This window comes from Castor canadensis, chromosome 2 (assembly GCF_047511655.1).
Source record: "Castor canadensis chromosome 2, mCasCan1.hap1v2, whole genome shotgun sequence".
NCBI classification, from domain to species: Eukaryota; Metazoa; Chordata; class Mammalia; order Rodentia; family Castoridae; genus Castor; species Castor canadensis.
In genome coordinates this window covers 14,424,886-14,448,455 of record NC_133387.1, presented here as the reverse complement: position 1 = coordinate 14,448,455, position 23,570 = coordinate 14,424,886, and the positions used below count along the sequence as shown (strand labels likewise).

The 23,570-nt window shown below is 42.9% G+C and overlaps 1 protein-coding gene across 1 annotated transcript in view; it reads left to right on the top strand.

Moving 5' to 3' along the window:
• The window catches only part of Tmem178b (transmembrane protein 178B), a 378,518-nt gene extending 355,244 nt beyond the window's left edge, over positions 1-23,274 (top strand). The window contains exon 4 of the mRNA XM_074061837.1: positions 13,795-23,274. Coding sequence (XP_073917938.1) covers positions 13,795-14,045 — 251 coding nt within the window. The 3' untranslated portion in view covers positions 14,046-23,274. The remainder of the gene's footprint in view (positions 1-13,794) is intronic.
• Positions 23,275-23,570: the final 296 nt, after the last annotated feature.

Genomic DNA, 23,570 nt, shown 5'->3' with positions numbered 1-23,570 from the left:
AGAAATCTGCTTCTGCTCCTATGTTCTATGATCAAGGTGATCATGGCCCAGAAAGATGAAGTGATTTTTCTAGTTTGTGGGACCAGAACACAGGTTTTCTGTTTCCTGGTGGAGTCCTCTTTCCACTAAACCATGTCGCTATATGTTGCAGCTGTCCTGTAAGGAAGCCAGTGCAGGTTGATTTGGTGGAACCTGGGCCAGGAGAGCCTATGACCACCAAGACAGGACTTCAACATAATGAAAGAACTGCATATACTGGATTTCATGCTGGTCCTGGGGGGGCGGGGGGGGAGGGTGGTGTGACTTTCTCGGAAAAGCCTTTTATGTACCTAGGAAGATGCAGTACCAGAGGAGGTCTGCAGAAGGCTATATTACTTTAAGCATTGTTCCCTAGAAAGAGACCTAAGCAAGCTTACCCTCTACCCTAGAGGTTCTCAGAATTTCCTCCATGGACCTGTCATCAGAAAGAAGCGGAAAGACTCAGGGGCAGGAAGATGGTATGCTCTAAGTGGCTTACTCTTGGGAGCTCTCTGATCACAGTTTGAGAATGTTCCTTTCTGCACAGCTGTCGATGCCATTCTCAGCTTAGTTAACAAGCCAGTTGGAGCCCACTAACTCTCATCTCTAAACCAAGGCCCAGATGGCTAGGAAGCTGCAAAGATTCATATTAAAAAAAATATATGTGGTGCTACATTCTTAAATGCATGTCCTTTCCAGAACTCTTCTCCCCATCCTGTCTGGAAAGTTCATAGCACATCTTACTCTGCAAGGCATGATATGCCCAAGGCCAGGTGGGTAAAGTGGAGTGGGCCAGAGGTTGCTTCCCCTGGGGATTCATTTTTTTTTTAATGGGGGCAATGAAAGTAAGTAAATGGCTAGTTCTCAGATGTTTCTATAGTCAAATAATTTCAGAGTTATAACAAAATCAAATATTTGCTTTGTCACATACTTTGAGACTTCCAGCAAGTTATTTAACTTAACTTGGGATTGCTTTTTGAATTATATAATTTATTTGTTGTATATATTAATATATGTTTACATATACTTGTACATATACATATGTATATGTAATTTGCATATATTTCACAGCAACCCCAAGAGATACAGAAGATGCAGAAAGTAAGGCTTGACTTCAGGGTAATGTCTGAATTAATCATTGTGACTGCCGAATGGCTTTCTCATGAAATATGGTGGTGATGTTTTAGCCAAAAAAAGAGAGTGTGCTGTGTAGATTTAAAATAATGAAAATGTAGCTCTCTCAGTCATTTAATAAGTAAATGTGGGGGAACCATCAAGGCCTCCATGATATTCTACAGGAATCAGAATCAGATCTTGTATTGCAAGATTCTTTATAATGCTGAAAAATACAAAACAATACAAACACTGTACTGAAGGTATGCTAAACTTGACACATACCTACAATGTAATATACTTTGTTAGGATTTTATGTATGGTTATGGAATGTTATCAAAACCCATTTAGTGATCCAAGCAAGATACAGAACAGCATATTTTTTGTAGGAAAACACACATATGAAACTGTATAATTTTTTAAAAACTGAGAGTACACACCAAACTGCTGACTATCTTGGTTAGGAGGGATGGGGCATCAAGCAGGGAAAATAATAGTATCTGCTCAAGTCTTGTATACACTCCTAAAATTTTTCCCAGTTATTTTTTATAAGTGGGAAAAATAATAAATCAAAAGTCAGATGAGATTTTCTTTTCCCAAAGGTCATCAACTCATATTGTGTAGTGATTCCCAACACACCTCTTAGGGATGGTTCCTTTGCCTTCCTGGTGGAGACACAGGCCTAGTAACGTTCTTTACAAACCAACAGTGTCACATGTGACCCCAATAGAGGCTGTGACCTCTTGGAGCCCAAGGGCAAGTTTATCTCCAAGAAAGGTCTGTCTCAGAAGTGAATTTTGAGATCCCTCCAAGTCTCATGGTTTTGGTTTTGACAAAGTCCACAGAATGAAGGGTCTTAATCAAGCACTTCCTCTCTGTTGAGAGCAGTCACTCCCTGAGTAGCATTTACCTCAGAACGAGGCTGGAGGAGAACAGAGTGGCTGATGGAGAAGGAACAGCAGCCACATTTTTTCTTGTCCTTAAGAACAATTTTTCTTCAACTTCACTCAAAGCTTTCCACTCCTGATATAATGCCTTACATATAGAAAGCAATTTTAACTTCTCCAAGCCTTTTCATATGTATTATTATCGCTCTTCAAAATAATTCTGCAGAGAGGGTATTATTCTGATGCCGAATTTCTGCAAAAATAAAAAAAGCTTCTTGAAATCTAAGGTACCAATTGAAACACAAAGTAGGCACATACAAGCGTGGGTGTGCACGCATACACACACGCACACATGTTCACAAACACCTCAGAAACTGCATCACAATTTAAGAGGAAGACAGAGGATGGAAGGACCAGGCACAATTTCTGCTTCATTCCCCTCTAGGTTAAAGTCTATATTTCACTTAAAAGCTCTGTAGTCTCAAAATCCCATTTCTTCAAGTGATATAGATGTAACACTCAGGGCTGTGTATACTGCAAAAGGAGACACCATTGCCATCGGCTCTTGAGAAGGTTACAGTCTAGGTAGACACAAACTCCAACAGAGAACAGGAGACAGCCTCTATAATTAATTCCCAGGCTGCTTGTTTCAGACCATGAAAGTTTTAGAAATGTAGAGTAAGTGTGATTACCTTTTGCTGGGTATACTTGAGGAAGGCCTCTTAAGAGATTCAGGGTGTGGGTTGGATCATACAGGATAACTTCAAGGACTCTGTGTGTTTTGGGTGGAGGATGAAAAGGTCATAACTCAGTTGAAGAGACTGGACAGTGACACTTCATCTTTTCTAAGTTCCTACTGTAAGGAGACCCTTTGAATACCCCCCAGTGCCTCAGCCCTTCTTATGTTTTCACGTGTTTCTAAAGACTCAGAGTCTCCAGGGCCACTGAGCTTGGGAAGCAACATAAACAACTTTTGAGTAGGAGTGAGCAAAGATAAATAGGAGCAAGAATACATGGAGGAAAAACCCACGTGACACCCAGCAGCCATTATTTTATTTGACTATGTTTAGATGCCTATTCTAGCTACAGGGTGGCCATAAAGTCTTAATCATACATATTCTTATTTTATCATGTAATGCTATTAAGCATTTTGCATTTATTATGCATGTATTAGTTTGCCAGGATAGCTGTAACAAAATACCACAGGCTGGGTGTCTTAAACAATGGAAATTGATTTCCTCATAGTTCTGGAGGCTGGAAGTTCAAGATCAAGGTGCCAGCAATGTGGATTTCTCTGAAGCCTTTTTCCTTCACTTACAGATGGCCTCCCTCTTGTGCCTTATCACATGGTTGTCTCTGAATGTGCACACCTCCAGTGTTGCTTTTTATCTTCTCATTGTCTCCTCTTACAAGGCCAACAGTAAGATTGTATTTTTGAGCCCACCCTGATGGCCTCACTTTAACTTAATTACCTCTTCCAAGGTCTCATCTCCAAATATGGTCACATCTGTTGAGGGCTTCAACAGATGAATTGGCTGGGGACACAATTCAGTTCATATACCTATGTCTAGATTTGATGGCTACCCTATAGATGTATAGAAGTCAAGGGATATGATTTCAGATTATATGCTAGGAACCTGGACATATAGTTGTACCTGTATAGTATCTATGGAGGGGTATTAGTTTTAGGACTCCCTATGGATACCAAAAATCTGCAGGTGTTCAAGTTTCTTATATAAAATTTACACAAAACCTATGTGTGTCATGCCATTTACTTTAAATTATCTCTAGATTACTCACAATGCTTAATACAACATAAGTACTATATAAATAATTGTTATACAGCATTATTTAGTGAATCATCACAAAGGGAAAGGTCTGTACATGTTCAGTACAGACAAAATCTTTTTTCAAATATTTTTATTTGTGGTTGGTTGGATCCACATGTGTGCAACCCACAGATACAAAAGTCCATCTGGGGTCTGAAGGTGTGGCTCAAATGGTAGAGCAAGTGCAAAACACTGAGTTCAAACCCCAGTCCAGCTAAAATAAATTAATGAATACATCCATGCATACATAGATGCCATTTTAAAAGTCCACCTATATTATTTTTAGAAGTGATGCCAACAACTATGTTTGGATCAGTCCTTTTAGTTGCTTGAGTCAGGGATGCTGCATTACTGCAGCCTAAGCATGCTGGGGTGTAGAACACCCTCATAGTGTAACGATATAGCCTCAGAAGCATAAAATCCCTCCTGTTCTGAACGTGGGGCCTCTGGGTTCCACTCCTGGCAGAATCTCCACCAAGAGCATGTGCACAGCTTGCAGAATGTTGGGTGATTTTCCCTAACTCAGAGCCCCATCCCTTGCAGCGTGTTCTTTTCCCGAACACGTCCACCATCCCTTGCCTCATCCCAGTGAATCCCTAAGGCACTTTGAATGTAAAGCCCCATGACCTGCCTGTTGACAGCTGATGATGCAATGGTGTATAATTCAACACTAATTTATATTCCATGCAGGTCTGAACATAGCTATAAAGTGCTCTCGAGAGCTGAATGCTGCAGGGGCATTCAATCTAAGCAAAGGAAGGATTTAGTGTACATCACCTTCCTAGGATGAATATGCCACCATTGAAGGAGGAGGGATCCTTTTTCTGTTTGCTGATTTGCTTTTTTATCGCTTTAAAGGTCAGATGGGGGAAGAAGGAAGGTGTCTTAGGGCGGACTTCGCTGCTTCTCAAACGTCCCCAACATGCACGTCCACACGGGCATTTATGCATCTCCAGTTTTGTAGCAACTTGTGTGACTGGTCAGAACAGAAGCCCTCCACATAGCAACAAGGGAAAAGGCCAGGGTGAGAGACACACAGACGTCATCTCTCATTCCTGGGAGCAGAAAATGTCATGCGCATGGATTTCTAGTGCTAGAAAGCTGAAGAAATTCTGCAGCAGTGAAGTTGTGGGCATGTCTTGGTCACAGAAGGAACAGATATTTGGGAAAGTGCCTGTACACACGAGATGTGAGTGCTGTGGATCCCTGCGAGAACCCTCACAAGAGCTTTGGTTTCCTAGGAGATGGCTTCTTGAATTAGTAAGAACAGCTTTTTCTGCCTAGCCTGAGGCCTAAATTTTGATGCTATTTCTCCACAGGGTCCAGTGCTGTGGCATTACTGCCATGGCTTCTCTGAGAATCCCTAGGGGTGTGGAAACACATGTTCTACCCTCCCCTGGCTGCGTAGGCTAATCCAGCAACAACCGCACAGGAGGCACCATCTTGTCTGCCTTATGCACCTGCAATTAGTGCTCAGAAGTGGGCTGAGCACGAAGTTAACACCATAACTCTGAATAACAGCTTAAAAATATCCTGGTCATTAACCTTTAAGGTGGTAGCAGGATGGGAGTATTATCGGGCTGCTGGGTAAGTGTTCTTTGGTGATATTTCAGGGTGACAAAAGACTTCGCTACTCCCAAACTGAGCCTGGCAATTCTTAACATCAGCAACACCTCACAGATCCACGTTTCTGGGTTCCCACTCACTGGGACATGATACTTTTTCTCACTTACAAGCGGGGCCTTCCTGGGGCGGTCACTATAGTGATGGGCCCCAGAGTGAACAGGAGGATCCTGAGGAAACCAGTAGTCAGGATGGCCAGTTCATCTTGTTAGTCCAAGACTTCCCAGGGTTAGGACTGAAAATCCCACACTCCAGACACCCTCCTCCTCCAACTCCCAGGCCATCCAGGAAGGCTGGTTTCCGTACAAGGGAAATAAAGCTTTGTGGGAGTAAATTAAGTCAGGAACTTAAGAAAAGTTTGGCTTATAGGGTGTCTTAGTCCATTTTTTTGTTGCTGTAACAAAATATGGTCATGTTCTTCATAATGAACTTTTTGCCAATGGCAGATTACATATATAACAGTGGGACCATAAACTATAACATACCTGGAAAATTCCTATCTCCCAAGAACATCACACACCTCTATGATGGTCATGCAATCACAAAATCACGTAATGATGCATTTCTCAGAGCATATATCCATTGTAAGTGACATGTGACTGTACCCAAGACTGGGTAACTTAAAAAGAATAGGTGTTTATTGGGCTTGTGATTCTGATGTTGAGAAGCCCAAGAGTATAGCACTGGATCTGACTGAATCTGGTAAGGCTTTATGCTGCAGAGTAGAGGACCTCATGTGGACAGACAAAACAGGAGTTCTGGCTCAGGTGTCTCTTCCTTTTTTTTTTTTTTTAATTATTATAAAACCACTAATGCCATCATGGGGACCCCATCCTTATGACCTAGTGTAATTCTAATTATCTCCAGTGGTTCCATCTTCAAACACCATTCATGCGTGAATCTGAGGATTACATCTCCAACCCATAAACAGTTGATACATGCAAATTATAGCATGGGGGTTGCACTGAGACTCTGAATGTGACAAGGAATACAAGGGACATAGCAGCTGCCTGGGATGGGGTGTGGGAAGAAGGAAGTGCTCATGCAGCAGTCATGTGCTAGTGGTAGTGCCAGTTAGAAAAGAGGGGTGTTGCTGGAGATTGTGTGATGTAGGATGAAAAGAGAGCCAGAGAAAAATTCTTAAAAAAACAAATGGAGGCCAAGAAGTCTCTGGATGAGTGAGGGGAGATGCAATGAAGCCAGGTTTCAAGGCAGCTTGGAAATCAAGGGAAGAGATATCCAAGCAAGAGGAAGTTATCAAACAGCCAAGAAAATGAAACTAGTGAGAAAAACTTGAATCTAGTATTTGGCAACCAGAAAAACATTAATTAGCGATGGCACATTGTTAAGGAGTGGAGGAGGAAGCTGTATTTGGAGTTGGAACAGAGTTGGGAGTCTGGGCATGAAAACAGTTTCCTCTTTCACCCTCTCTGGAGTGGAGGGAGCACCAATTCTAGAACTCTGTGATAGCCCTCCTGTCTTACAGCCAGGTATTGATGGGGACCCACGGACACGAGTATCCAGCACAGTGTGGTAGGTTTCAGTGTGACACCCTCCTCCCACCCCTGTGTGATTCCTGAAAAAGCTTTAGGTGGATGGTCTTTGGCAATCAAAATGTTGTACTTATGCACACTGCTCATTGTCCCCATGAACTGTGGCTTTGCTCACAGGTGGAGTTTCCAAATAGGGACATCAGATGCTGTGGGGTCTGCAGGGTGCCACTCCCTGCATGCCAGCAGGTCTTGTTAGTGCAAACTCTCAGCTACAGCTATGTAGGGTGGCGCCATATCTGCTTCTAACTGGACTCCTGAACTCTGAGCTGGAGCCAGCGAGAGTCCTGGCACAGAGAGGGTAATTAGTTTTTATTTCTCATTCCAGCCAGCTGCTGCTGACTGGCTGCTGCTGTCTGCCTGGAGGGCTGTGTTGAGGAGTCTGGGGCTCCTTGCAGGACCAGCAAGAATGAGAGTTGAGACTGATGAGCTACTCCTGCCAAAGGCATGACTTGTCACTAATTGAGCAGCCACTGGATCCAGTGTCTGCAATGATGTAGCTCAAGTTTCCCATGCAAAGGGGCAACAAGGCAGGTGGTTTTCAAAAATGTTTAAGTCATAAGAATCCTTTCTTCCAATGAAATTTCCCATGCAAACAGATCAAAACAGAGCTATTCTAGTCAAAGAGAGGGCAGGGAGTCTCCAGGGAGGATCTTTCTGATGATGATATTTGAACTGAGATCCAAGAGGAGCTACAAGATCATTCTGGGCAAGGAAACAGCAGTTGCAAAGGCCCTGAGACAGAACATGCATCACTAGTTTGCAAAACAGGATACTCTCTGGTGTGGCTTGAGTGTAGGGACTGTGGGGGTCAAGGTTAGAAATTTGTCAGATAGGTAAGAGGAATATACTCAAGACAACATGAATATAGGAGTTTGGATTATGTTTATTTGGAGCTATTGGGGGGTTTTAAACATGACAGAATCATAACCTGAGTAAAAAAATTTTGGGTGGTACTGGGGTTTGAACTCTCAGGGCTTCATGCTTGAGAAGCAAGTGCTGTACCATTTGAGCCATGCCTCCTGCCCACCCTGGGTAAACTGTTAAAATCTACTATATAGGGCAAAGTTGGAAGGCAGGGTACAAGAGATGTATTGTGGTGGTTCATGTAAGAAATGATAGAAGCCTGACTTTGGTAGCAGCGAGCATCTCCCAAGTGAGAGGAGCAGTCAGGGGAAGGTAGCACGGTAGGCTTTCTCATGGACACCTAGGACAATGGAGCACTAACCAGGTGAAGTCCCCTTCTTCTCATTGCTGAAGATAACCTGTTCTACCATCAAGACCCATTTCCCATGAGAAACCCTCCTTCCTCCAGCTTTATTGTCTGCATCAAAGTTGTCGTTACTACCTACCCTGGCTACTTATTATTCATTCTTTTCCCAGACACTGTAGGCTCAGGAGGGACTGTATAGTCTATCCCAGCTCCCTGATTTCACAGATGAGGGGACCAAAGGCTCCTCAGTTCTGTTAATCCTCAGGCTGCTGCTATTTCCAGTTCATACTCAACTTTTGATTCATGCACATCTCACATCCCTACCAAGTTAGAAGCTCTCTTCTGTTTGTTTCTTTTTGGGTACTGGGGTTTGAACTCAGGGCCCTGCACTTGCTAGGTAAGTGCTCTACCACTTGAGCCACACTCCCAGTCCTTTTAGCTTTATTTATTTTTAGAATAGGATTTTGCATTTATGCCTTGGGCAGCCTGGATGTATAACTTCTATTTATGCTTTCTGTGTAGCTGGGATGACAGGCACCCACCACCTTGCCCTACTTTTGGTTAAGATGGGTCTTGTGGACTTTTTTGCTTGAGCTGGCTTCAAACCTAGATCCTCTATCTCTCTGCCTCCTGAGTAGCTGGGATTATAGCTATGAGTCACTGGCTCCTGGCTCAAATCGTAAGCTCTTTTTTTTTAGCATTTTGTTTTAGATTTAATTAAAGATTCTTAAGGGCAGAGGTCATGTCTTATTCTCCCTTTTATCTTCCTAGCATCTAGCTCAATGATTTTTCCAAACATAGAAATTAAACGAATATTTGCTGATTGGCTGTTTTGCATTCCATGGAGCCTACTGCCAAGGAACTGCACCCCCTTAACATTGTGGCCAACCTCCCCCATCCCTGACCCAACATTGCTTATCATAGCCACACTGCTGTTATCACTACTACCCTGATCAGGGTTACACTTGGCACTGCACACAGTCAGCATCTGTGTGCTCCAAAGGAAAGAGCTTAGGGGCTGAGTTCTTTTCCGTTAACCACTACCGTGTAACCATAGTTAGCAATGGAATGTGATTGGAATTAGGCCCAGACCCCAATTCATGTGTGTAGCATTGAGAAGATATGACTGTGTCTTACTACTGTTGCCTTTCTTGGATCCTTGCTTACTTATCACTAAGTACCCAAGAGAAATGGAATGTCAAAGTCTAAAGACCTAGGCTCAGAGACCATGGTCTGCTGCTTCATTTTTTCCTAGGGTAGACTGAATAGGGACTATTTTCTGAGGAGAAGACCCCTGGTATGCCTCAGTAGCTCTCACCAGCCCCATGGCACCTGTCTTAAGAGATTGCAGCACTCTGGGTAAATGGAGGAGGCCACCACTCCCATGCTATGAATATCTATTGCTACCCTTTCTGTCACATCTTTTCCAGCAGAACCATTTAAAATCTGTATTCACTTCCCCAAAGGCCCCCACCTGGCCCCAGCAAGTCGGTGGGGGGAGTTCTGCACCCCACAGTCCCCAGATAGCCACCAGTCCATAGACAGAGTTCCATTCATCACGTAGGACAGAGAGCTTGATCAGTCAGTGTCTTTTGCTTGTCTGTCTTCCCCCACCCAGAGCTCTGTCAATGTTTGTCAGAATATGGTGCTGACATAATATGGTATTCATTCCTCCATTTATTGAGGGCCTGCTACATGCTTGCATCTACCCATGTGTAGTTATTAAGATCTAGTCTCCAATTTGAACATATAAGTAGAGAATTACATCAAATATAAATCTTTGCTCATAACAAGACAGTAGCGTTTGTGGGAACAAACAAGACCTGTTACAACTCTCCCCTCTTTTTGTAGGAAAACTTCCTAGCAAGTTGCATAGATGGCCAATTCAAAAGGCCATCTTAAGTGAGAGCCATAAAAGTTTGTCTGCCTAGGGGAATACCAACAAGAGGAGTTTTAAAAGTTTACAAACTCACAGAACTGGCAGGACATAAAGGCAGAAAGATGCCCCTATTAACTCCATTAATGGAACACAAGATGTGTGTTATCAAGAAGTTGAGTCATTTCCAATTGGTAACTAACTAGGCCCGCATGGACCTTATCGCTCTACTCACAATTTATCAAACTCATCCTTTGTGTCTTGTCCACTCTTCTGGTGGAGCATACCACAAGAATTGTGTCCTTCAAGCTTTCTCAACCACAGGCAGCTGGGAAAGACCAACTTCTCTGATGTGAACCTTCTGTCCCCACACAAGTTCCTGAACTCCATTAATGAAGCTGAAGAAATGTCTCTATTTTTAAAATATTCTGTGGTGATAAAGCTCATATAAAGTCCTGTGTGACCTCAGTTACAGCCAGTGCTTCAATTTATAAGATGTTGACTTAGCCCACATGTCCAGCTCAGAGCTTTCTATCCTAGTTCCTTGAATGTTCCAAGGGTAGCTCAACTTTGAACTTGCCCCACTGCCAGATAACATCATGCAGGCACACACATGCGTGCATGCAACACACATACACACATACAGTATACACACATACACATTCTGTTCTAAATCTAAATATCAGCAAATTATATAAATTACAAACTCGATGTTAGGTTCCTAGGCCAGCAATTGGAAAGAGGCCCATGGTATTTGAGACAGGAGCAAGCCATATTTTGAATGTGAATTATTTAAAACTCATGACAGCTTTCTTTTGCTCTGCCACTCCAGGCAGTCACTCTCCTTGCCTGAGCCCCCAGGCTGCCCTTTCCCCTCTCCCAGCCCTGCCGTTCCCACCTGGAGTTGTATTTCCAGGTGATAAAAAGCACCTCTGCCTGGCATAGGAAGTCATCTAAGAAGCATCTTCAGACTGAAGATGCCCATGCTGTCCCCCACAAGATTCTGATTCAGAAAGTCTGGGCTGAGACCTGATCTTCCCTGGGAATTATCAGAGAAGTCTCTTTGAAGCCCAGGGCATGGCACCAGAGAACCATGGTGCTTAGTAACTCCTGCAAGTTTAGGGCCCTATCCTCTCAAGTAATGCATATATATATATATATATATATATATACTGTTGCTATTGCCACACACACACATGCACGCATCCACATGCAAAACACAGATGTGCACATGCATGCACACACAAATATGCATATGAATACCCATAACACATAATACATACATTTGCACACACACACACGTGACACATACACATGCATTTCAGTTATGCTGCACTTGTGCCAAAGTCACCCCGACACATCACTTTCTGTTGTCTCTACAAATAACCATTCTCAAAACAATCACTCTCTAAGCCATTAGGATCTCCCGACCCTGCTCCCTCCTTGCCAGACCCTGCTCCCTGCTCGCTGATGACCACAGCAGCCTCTTAGATATCCCCATCCCTCTGGTCTCTCCTCTACACTTCTGACTTAATGGTCTTTAAAAATACAAGTTGGAGTTACCAGTGCCTTCACCTTTCCCAGACTCCAGAAAAAATACAAAATTCCCAGTTCAGAGGACAGTGGTCACCCCAATATCTAGGCTCACATTGTTCCCTCCTCCTCAGCCACTCTTCACCACATAAATGACTTCAGATATTGACTTTTGTCCCCACATGGCACTATTTTTTTTTTACCTAAAATAAAATAACTTGGTCAAAGGTATGAATATTTTAACAATCACTCCTGTAAAGAAACACTAGCTTACACTACCCAGAGTCTGTGGGATGGTTCATTTTATTGTGCATTTACCAGTTTGGGAGATAATCATTAAAAAGGAGGGCAAAAATCAAAGTAGAAATTTGCTAATTTGATAGGTTATGTTCTATCACCATGCTTTTAATTTTCAATTCTTGGATTATTGGTAAAATTGAGCACTTTTCATCTTCATTGCTTTTGTTATTTCTTCCTCTGTGATCTGGACTATTACATCTCTTCTTTCTTCAGTAAAACCTTTATCTTCCCAACCCAGTGGTTCCAAAACTGTGGTCACCAGACCAGCAGCATTAGCGTCACCCAACAATGTGTTAAGAACACAGATTGTCAGACCCCACCACAGACCTGTGAATCAGACACTGGGGTGGGACCCAGCCATTTTGTTTTCATAAGTCCTCCAAGACTATAAACCACCTAAACCACACTGAGTGGCACAGAATTCAGCAGGAACCTAGGTGCATCATGGAGATGGACCTAGGATGGAGAGGTTCATGAAGGAACCAGATCCCTGACACCAGTTTTCAATAGCATAGTGGAAAAGACTGGAAGGTATGAACTAGCTGCCTGAGTTTGTACCAGTTCCTAGATTTGTGATCTTCAGCAAATGACTTAATGTCTCTGGGCCTTAATGCCCTCATCAGGAAGATCAGGATAATGATATAATCCACCCCACAGAGCACTTTCTGTAGTTTCCAGCACACTGCTCTTAATATGACTGCAGCTGCTATGGGCACTTAATTGATTACAAATGCATCAGCCTCATTACTCTACATTGTTTCCCTTGCCCTCCAGGAGCCTTCTGGAAAAAATAAGACTGGATGTTAGAGCAGTTTGGTTGTTTAAAGAAGAGGTTTTCTAACAAATATAAAACATAACGTGCCACCTGTTATTCCCTCCCTCAAAAATGCTTCTCCTTCTTCCTTCCATTGATCCAGCCCAGCCTCCTCTAAAACTGTACATCCTTCTTCAGGTCATTGCTCACATTTTAGTGGTAACATAAGGAACGCAAGAGCAAATACTGAAAAGGCTATTGAATTCATTCTCAGTTGATCAAATATTTGCATTGGTTAAAAATGAGTTTGTGATTCTAAACCATTTTATTCCATTCTACCTCTTCTAGCAATCTTCTCATTGGAGGTTAATGTGCCATTACCAAATAAGCTTGTTGTAGAAGTAGTTAGGCAAGTTGACTTATGCTAGTGTGGATCATGAAGGTGGGATGCCTGTGCAGGATTCCCAGTGTTTTGACTCACCCTCCATGTTGCAAGGTGTCTCTCTGAGGGTTAGTGTTCATGGAGAACACTTGGGAAATGTTGTCTTATAGGAAATGGAAAAAGATTTCCAGGAGTTGGAAAGATGAGCAAACAAACTGAGAAGGAATTTTTTTTCTTGGTGGACAAAGATGTTAGTGACTAGAATAAAGGAATACCTAATATTGTATAAGATGTTATGTATAGGAAAGAAAAAATTATTATTAAAGAATTATCAAATGGGATGTTGACTGTGTCTCCAAAGAAAGATGATAAATTTAAAATGCTTCCGAAAAATGAACTAAATGTGTCACTCCACCCTACATGAAATTAATAAGATACTTATTTGTGGGTATTTTTCCAAAGAAGAGACTTCCTGAGTTTGTCCAAGAGTGGACAATTATTGGAGATTAAGGAAGTAGTGATTCTTTATATTCTTCTCCTCTTTATGAAAATATTCAATTGATCACCTTGGTAATACCCTGTTCTTACCTGGATTGCCTTGTTTCTTCTAGTCAAGGAATTGAAAATATAATAATCTTAACTTCTCTTTCTCTTTCCTCTCCTCTTCCCTTTCCTTCTCCATTTCCCCACACCCCATGTTCCCCCCTATTCCCTAGGAACCTTCTGCATCATTTCACTGTGCACCTGTGTGGCTGGGATCAACTTTGAGCTGTCACGCTACCCACGCTACCTGTATGGACTCCCTGATGACATCAGCCATGGCTATGGATGGTCCATGTTCTGTGCATGGGGGGGCCTGGGTCTCACGCTAATCTCGGGATTTTTCTGTACCTTGGCCCCCTCTGTCCAACCTGTCCCGAGGACCAACTGCCCTAAATCCAGACCCGAGAATGGGACAGTGTGCTAAAAAAACAAATCCATCCATATATATATATAAATATATATATAATATACATATATAAAACGAAACTCAATCAAGATGATGCCAGTGCCAAGGTAGCGTTGTGTTGGCTCAGGCACCTGCATCTCATCGGACTTTGTGTTGCCTCATCACCATGATGGGGACTGTGTCCCGTCCTGTGGCTCTTCCATCAATTCTTGACTTTTGGCTTCATGGTTTCTTGAAGACAGAGCAAACACCACCACTTGTGGTAGCATCCTGGTCCCCATCACTCACGAGGATGTGGTGGTGAGCTGGAAGGGACAGTGGCAGTAGTCTGAAGCAACCCAGATTTAGAGAAAGAAGTGCTACCCACTGGGACATCAGGAGAAGACACCAACCCTAGCACTCATCTCGAGGGAAAACGAGGCCCCGAAGTTCATAGAATGTAACCACATCTTTGAGGCCATTTTCAGATCCACTTCTCCTGCTCTTCCTGTTCTGAGCTCCTTCCTGGCCCACCAGCAACACACAAGGAGTGGAAGAGAAAACAAACTGAGAAGGAAGTTTTCTCTTTGTAGTCAAACTTTTGGACAAAGTTTTAGAGGTGGGAAGAGGAGAGGACATGCTCAGAGGCAAGACGCCCATCAATCAAAGGACACGCTAACCACGCTGCTCAGAAAACCCAGTCTTACCTTCCAGCTGCCTTACACCCAGTTAAACAAGAGGCCGCCCTGTCCTTCCCCACCTGCACTCCCTGGGCAGAATGGAGCCTTGGAGCAATGCTGTGATGCGTGTGTGCGTGTGTGCATGTATGTTGGGTGGTTTCACATTGCATTACGACTGTTGTTTCCCTAACACTGTAGTGATTTCTTGGTCCAAGATGGAGGTCCCAAAACCTCAAAAGTATCGTGAGGGGCAGGCCTCTATGGATGCTAACGTTGCAGCTGCAGATCCCTGGAGATTGTGTGTGTGTGTGTGTGTGTGTGTGTGTGTGTGTGTGTGTATGCGCATGCATGCACACGTGCTTATGGTGGATGATGCCTGAGTGTGGGGTTTTATCATTTGTGTTGCATTTTTTCTATTATTTTTGGTACAGCAGAAATTCTCAGAGGGCAGAACCAAGAACAAAACCACTGGGCCAGAGAACCCTCTGGTTCTTCACATTACAGTTCTGGGACTCTGCAAGATTTAGTCCTCTAACTTTGGAAGTTCAAGATACAGCTGGGCACAAAAGCCATGAGAGAAGAGGGGGAACACACGGTTCAGGAGGGAGAAGGAATGTTGCCTCTGGCTGCTGATGTACAAGTATGTATACCAAACAAGACCTTCACTCCCCATCTTGGGGGCTGTCCTTTGTCACTGGATATCTGCCCCTTCCCTAAGGAGTGACCTCTGTACAGATGAAAGAAGTAGGTCACATGCAGAGAGAGCACCTTCATTTCCCATGGGCTCAAGTTTGTATGATATTGTATAAATTAATGGAGAACTCTTGACTCTTCCCATCCTCTTCCCTTTCCTCTTAATATTCAAGGTGTGAATCCCAACATTGCTGTCTTAGTGGCTAGCACCCAATCAGAGGTGGAAAAAGTCCACCCCAGTGTCTCAGGCTCCCTTGAGCAAAGTGAAGCAAACCAGCCAGAGATGTGAATGCTGTAGGCACAGGGGCAGTTCACATCACCTCAGGGGCCTTGCTGGAGGAGAGGTGAAGAGAGAATTCCCGAGCTGGGGTAGCCACGGTCAGCCATGCAGCCGAGAATCCAAGTTGTTCCATAACAAATACACTTTGGGAACTTTGCCAAACACTTGCAGCCTTCCTCTCCTGTGTAGTATTTCATCTCCCTGTCTTCCATCCTGTTTTCCTACCAGCCTCTCCCTCTTCTCCCCTACTAACCACTAGCTTCTGACCCTCCATCCACCAGGCTGTAAGTCCTGCCTGTCTCTTGGCACTTTTTGACTATGTGTATGAGTAATTCATATCTGAATGTGACATCCAATGTACAGGAGTAGGCTTGAATGTGGGTCTCTCTATGTGTTTATCTCTCTGGTGCATTTTGCGTGTGCTTGTGTTCATTCGTACCTGCATATGGGTGTGAATGCATTACTCAAGACTTCCTCGCAGGGACCCCATTCAGCTTCTGCAAGAGGTCATGTGTGAGTGTCCTGGGTATGGGTGTTCTGGGGAATGAGGGTGAGCTGGGTAGCAGGAAATGCTGTTGGTCTCCAGTTGAAGTTCTAGGATTATTTTTAAGACAAAGTTGTTATTCTAGGAGAAGGAGAATAATTTTCTGGAAAGCCTGGCTTTTTAATAGAGAATTTTATTTTCATTTTTCTTCATAAAGTTAGTTTCTTCCCATTAAGGGGAACAGCATTCTTGGGCTTGAGGAAAAGTGAAGAAGAGTATCTTAGCTTGAGAGGCCAGTGTTTTTCTTCCAAGAGTCTTGCACCAGACAGGGACAGACAGGTGCTCATGCACGTCCATTTACCCATTTGGAATGGAGGGCTTGTCTGTGATTGGACACCAACTCCACCTGTTTTCCAATTGCAGAAAGACAGGGAAACAATTCTAATTGAGACAATTTGCTATCAACTATTTAAACTTTTCTTAAGTAATTGCATCTGAAGATACTGACTCACAGACCTATCATTATTCATTCTCTCTTTTTTAAAATAACATATTTGCCATAAACAGATCACCTACTGTATCTAATTACAGACCTTTAACAAAGTTTACTGACTTCCTTTGAAACACGAGCATCTCTGAAATGTTAGAAGACTTCCTGGAAGGATGTAAACCCTCTAGGCTAAACTCACCGTCAGCAGTACTTTTAAGCAACTTTTTCAATAGTAGGGTCATACAGGTACAGAGACACACAATCTGGGTCCAATCATGGCTTGAAATAAAAAACAATACCCAGTCACATATAAGCCCCTTGCTGATGGCAAGTCCAAGCCAAAATGGGAAAAATTCCCAGGTGACCTTGATCTCTCCAGTGTAATGACCTGGCTACAGGTTAGAACAGACTCCTCCAAGCAGTTACTGAAGTTAGGGTGTGAGGAGGCTAATAAAGAAGTGAAGAAGGAATAGAAGAGCCTTAATTTGTGAAGCTCTCTAGATCAAACTCTGCTTACTCCAAATCAAAGTAGAACCTAGCCTTCTGAATAGACTGAAGGATGATGGCTTTGATTAGTCTACAAGATCCCATCCAGGTTAAGTTCAAATTTCTATGCAAGGTATATGACCATGGATGTGCTGTGGGCTCCATTGCAAACAACCTCAAGCATGAGGCCCATTTGAACTTGTTTCCTTCCCTCTCCTAATAGATTAGGTTCAAGAAAGTGGAGTGTCTGCCTAGAGAGAGGTCATTTCTTTCTCTCCTCATTTTGGGAGTTTTAGTTTCTTTCATCTGTTCCTCTTTCTTCTCCCAACTCACTTGTACTTTTCTTCTGTATCAACTTTGGTCAGTTAAAATAGAAAATTACTTCATCTCCAGCGAGGGTAGAGATAGACTCTAAGCAGCCCCCTTCCTCGTTTTTTGTGGCTATGGGTTTCATGTGGATGTTTGTGGCTCACTGGCATCAAACTATAAAAACAAAATGTGTCTGTTTCAGCTTCAACCTTCCCATAAGCCTTAGCCTTTCAACAACTCCACACTTTGTCCTCCTGGGGTCATGAAGGCACAAGAGACTAGACAACTCCCCAGACAGAGACCAGCCTTCCCGACTCCATGTCTCTGAGCACCATGATCTGCCTAGCGCCATGATCTGCCTAGCGCCAGGCTGGTAGATCGTCCCTCTGGGGGTGAGGGTTCTACCCAGCAATGCTTCCTTTCCTTCCACAAAAGGAGAGGATAACCTGAGATTTTGTATTTCCAGATTCATTCACACACATGATTAGAGGCCTAGCACAAAAGTATCATGTATGGCTGTCCTGATTCCATGGGAGGATGTGCTGGTTCAGTCTCCAAAACTGTCTACCCTAGTCAAATTCAGAATCATTATTCTGAATGTATTCAAATACACCACTCTGAGGCATTTCTAAGGACTGAGAGCATGAATTAAGTGATTTTCAAGGATTCTGGGGAAGAGTGAGAAGAAATGTAACCAGTCATCCTTTGGTGTGGTGTATGTGGGATACATGGTTGCTTCTGGTAGTTCAAGGGAAGCTGCTTTTCCAAAAATGTTCCCTCTGTTCCAGGGATGAAGAGTCCATTGAACGCATCCATCCCTTTCCAGGAAATGTGATAAGAGAAAATGAGAGCTGGTTTTACTGAAGATAGAGCTAATGGGTGCCCTCCAGCTGAATTGTCCTCCAGGAGGCCTTCCAACTGGTATATAGAGAGAAAGGGAACAGATTTTTGAAAAAGCCCAGCAGAGTTGATGCATACAGATGGTTTTGATGTCTCTCAAAGCAGTTGACTTCTGGAACTATGTTTGACCTCTTTCCATTGATGCTGCCATTGTACAAAATGTTTCTTAAACATTATTCCTAGTCCCAGGCTATGTTATTATTTGCTCTTGGGCTTTTCCCCCTGAGTAACACATACTCATTGTAGAAAATTAGAAAAATAAAATACAAAAAGACTGAAAGAAAGATCGATCATAATTCCATCACTCTGAGGCATCTGAAGTTTACCCAATCATAATGGTCCAATGTCTTTGGGTTGGCAGATGGAATAGAAAAACATTGCATGGCCATAGAACCTTACTGGTCTGCATCAAGGTGAACCTATATTCTTGGCAGTAGGAACACGGGTCTTTGGGGCCCCAAAGACAGCAAAGAGGCCTTTGAAAGCTCAATTCCTGTTTGGGGATTCAGTCTCTCTCTCTCTCTCTCTCTCTCCTACTTGTTCTTTTGTTTTTCAGGTGCCACCTCAATCTAATCATGGGTATAAACACTAAAGCCAGAGAAACTCACTAACGAAGCTATACTTGTATAACGCATTACTGCTCATGTCTTTGCCACTCTGCACTACTAAAATGATTTGTGACTCTGGGCACTGTGTCTTCTCCATACTTGAACTTCCTCATCTACAAAATGAGGGTAGTGATAACACTTTACCTCATGGTATATTAAATGTGGCAAAAAAATTGCAAATGATTTGCAAATATGAAGTGTCATATGAATTATACAGCAGAGCCCCACTGGTATGGAATTGTTCTGTCTAGGTTCTGTGCCTCGCTGCTAAAGGGATGATCTAGAGAGAGGTCATCTTGGTTGCTGAGTTGGACTGTGACTATCCAACTGAAGCACATGGAATTCTCTTTTTCATTCAGGCCCTCCAGAGAAACTGACTCCTTCATTTACCCATTCCCAAACTTCCTTCCTTTTCTTTTACACCAACTTTGCAAAGGGCACTCTATTCCTCTCGATTATAACCAGAAGTGGTGGGATGAATAAAGCATATGTGACAATAGCCTATACGAGCTGAAACAGTTAACTTTTAACCATGGCATGGGTTAATGCCTTGTTTGCTTGTTTTTAACAAGTCTCTAACATTATTTCCAGCTACACTTGTCCAAGTTGGGAATGAGAGAGAACAAACCTGATTCTGAAAGGTTTTAATGTGTTTTCAAGTTTAGAATGAGGATAAAGTTTCAAAGAGCAAGGATCTTATCAGCTGGTGAAACCAGTGATGTCATCAAACACCTATGGGTTCTTGCAGGAAGTCCTTTAGATGGCACATTCACTAGGACTGTATGATATTGTTTGGGAAACTGAATCCTGGAGTCTGATTAAGAAAAGAATATATTTCTACACTTTCTGCTTGCAGTGGATCAAGTTTCAATGTTGTATTGAGATTTTCTCTAGGGGAAGGTCAAGTCATTTCTCTCTATGTGGCTTGAGCTCGGCCGGTGATGAGGAAAAATGCCCACCTGCAGTGGTGTCAAGAAGTAGAAAAGTGGGTCCTAACCTGAGAGTTGCCCAGCAGCAGCTCAAGCTTACACCTCTGTGACACAGCCAGCCTCCTCTTCATGCACAAGGATTGGCATTGCTCCCTAGGGAACCCCATGTCCCTTTCTTTCTCTCTCCCAGACCCCAAGCTTTCCCGTTCCTCTCTGGGTGGCCCATAGGCCCTTTCTTGTCTGTATGTGCCAGTGTGTCTGTGTTGTGAGTGTGATGATGCCTTTTACACAGAGCTTTCATGGAATCACTCATGCTCCTCTTCCATTTCCCCCCCATGGTGTGACTGTTTTGCTATTCAAGAATATCTAAAAATGTACAAATAGAAGTGGAAACTGAAAATAAAGGGGAGGGGTATTGTGACTGCTCATATGCAATGATGTAGCCCTCAGTTTTCTGAGAACTTGTGTGGGACTGCCCTAGAATCCTGATTCTGGTGGCATTTGAAGGGAGGGACACTGTGGCACAGGAGACTTTTCTGGTTGTTCCCTGGCAGTTGTTAGTGTCTGCTTAGAACTCTGCTCTGAAGGGATTTGACTTTAAAGCAAAATAAATCTCCCTAAAAGTATATCATCAGAGTTAGAAGGGTGGAGGTTATGGCAAAGGTCAACACAGAGACCTGATCCTGGGGGGTGGCATTACTGGCTTTGTTTCTAGCTTACTTGGGACCTTGGATGAGATCTGTTACCTCAGTATGGCTCCATGTCCTCTCAGCTAAACAGGGAGCAGGATGGCTTTTGGGATTCACAGGGCACCAAGTCTCCTTGTCCATTCTGCTGCTACTTTTAGAGACTTCGAGCCCATGCTGGTTGGTGTGTGTTTACTACACTGAGGTAAAATCAGGAGAGATTTTTCTCTTACCCCACACTTGCACTCCTCAGAAAGTAACCTCAAGATAGCAGCCAGCTTGTGCTCAGAGTCCAAAGCCTTTTATCTACCTTGTCATTCTCAGATGCCTTTTCCCACCTACTTTGATGATCTCATTTTACTATTTCTGCTGTCAGAGCTTTGCCGTGCTGGGCTGGAATAAGAAAGAGACCATCAAAGGAAATGATGCATGTGAATTGCTTTGTCATTGTGACTCGCTCTGCAAATGTGTCTGACAATGTCAGAAGTAAGGTAGTCTGGAAAAAGGCCACTACCAAATGGGATGAAGACGGCAGTGGTGGTGGGGGGGTGAAGGCTGTGGGCAGAAGATGTGGAGGTTAGATAAAGGGAACTTTTGGATGGAAAAATGGCTGGGTCACCAGAATGCCCTCTGCCTAGTGGCAGAGAAGGAGGGATCCCTAAGGCAAAAACCCTGAAGTAAGAGAAAGTTCAAGGACATGGACGGTATAATCCAATAGTACAAAGGGCCATCTGCCCTCAAGACTGAACAGAGCAGCTCTCCCAGAGGGGAATACACACCAAGCTTGGCCAGTGCTGGCCCTGCTCTCCACCCCCTAGCTAGAGGTCCCATCAGTCTAAGCCTTCCTCTTCTCTGATGGCCCATGCTTATCATCTCTGGGACCAGCATCAGGAAGGTGATTTAGACCATCGCTGTCCAGTAAAACAGGATGCAAGCCACATATGCAATTTGAACTCTCTGAGTAGCCACATTTTAAAGGTCTGGCAAAACAGGTGAAATTAATTTTCATTCTATACTTTAACACAACATATCAAAAATATTATCACTTCCATGGAATCAATATAAAAATTACTGGAGTATTATATTTTATGTTCTTTTTTCTTTCTAAATGAAATTTTCTAAATCCAATGTGAATTTTCCTCTGAGAAAACATCTCAATTTGGGTCAGCCACATTTCCAATTCATGTGACTTCTGGGTACATCTAGGACCGTGCAGAGTTAGGCTCTTCATTTGGAGACTGAGTGGGATGCTGTTGCCCATGAGTCACTCACTGTCATAGATCCTATCGTGGCTGACAGAGGCAGGAGGCTAGATTGGCACAGAATAGGAAGCAGAACTATGTCTAGGTTGCTGTCATGGCCTCTGGAAGTCCTGCTTCACTTGCCTCGTAAGGGGAGATTGATTGATGAACCAATCAATGTTACATCTGCCCCAAATGGATGTCAGTGCTGCCCCTGGGCCTGGCCTTAATGATCTTTTAAAGTCCTAAGAGTCAAAGTAGGTAACATTCTTCATTGTAGGAGCATTAGCACTGCCCTCCCTTATCCAAATGTTCTTTATACCATGGTGAGGGCAGACAGGCCTTTCTATTGTCATCTGGTGCTGTCACCTGTTTAGAACATCTCACCAATATTTGGAGCTGTTTTCTCCATCCTTAAATTTCCTTAAACTTTTATGTTAAAATCAAATGCTGAAAAGGAGAGATACTGGGCAGAGTAGTGACCACAGGCAGACTGGGTCTCCTAGGATGTAGCAGTGACAGGGACTCCCGCCACCATTGCCTACCTCTCCTCTCTGCTTGGAGAACTTCCTTAGGTTTGAAGGAGCCTCTTTTCTTCAGAGAGAGACGGGACAATAAGTAGCAAGATCTTAGAGCAGAGAACAGAATAAAATACAAGCAACCAATCCCTGGGCATTCTCAAAGCATTTCAAAGAGCCAATATGGTGAGGTTTGATTCACTTTAAATATAACATTCTGAGCCCTATGTTACCAAGCAAGAGAAAATAAGCTGATTTGGTGAGTATGTTTTTTATATGGTCATTAGACAGGGGCCATCACCAACAAAACTCTCAAACACCTGGAGTGTTTACGGTCTGCCAGATTATTGCTCAGTCAATATAAATTTATTTATCTTCACTTTAATTTGCATAGTACTTTCTGATTGGTTAGACAAGGAGTGGTGTATACTGCAGGATTCTAAGGAGTCTCCCATTGGAGGTAGCAATTCCTGTGGTTATTGGTGCTAAAATAAGATTAAATATCATGTTACTTTGTTCTGATATGATGTGAATAAATGTATTGTTTAATCTTAACAAGAATGCTACATCTTATCAGATCTATTGTACTGTCTGTTCCTTCTCATAATTAATTAATTACAGGAAAGGTGATCCAAACCAGATCTTGAGACTCATGTGATATTCCGAGAGGAATTTAAAAGGAAACTGGGAGGGGGGAATGAAAAGGAAATTGCCAGGTTCCTGTGATTTTGAAAGGACTAAGGAAGCAGAGAGCATTTGGGGACCTCACTGAAACTGACTGCATCTTGCAATTTTCTTTTTCAAATTGGCAGAAATATTGTATTTCCATCGATTGAAGAAAAAGTGTCTGGTAATTAATTAAATGACTTGTTCATGGAAAAAATAAAAAATAAATAATCTGTCAGTTGTGGAATGTAAACTGATTAAACAATTAAATAAAGAAGATCATGTTGTGTGTTTTAAAGGATTGTGTCTGCTACCTGCTTGGGTGATGGGACTGGGAAGGGGAGGACAGAGGCTTCAGTATTTGATACAGAACAGTATTGTTCCCTTGAGTTTTGTGTAGAAAGAAATAATAGAGCTTTTACACAGATAGCCAACTAAAAGCTAATCCAAAAGGAAACTGACAGTAAACATTTCAATCAGGTGCAGGCCAAAGGAACATACTTTGAGGGCTGGGTGAGAGGAAATAAAAATGGAGACGGATTCAGAAGAGAAAAAGAGGGAAATTTGTTTTTTTTCTTCTATCACTGTCATTTA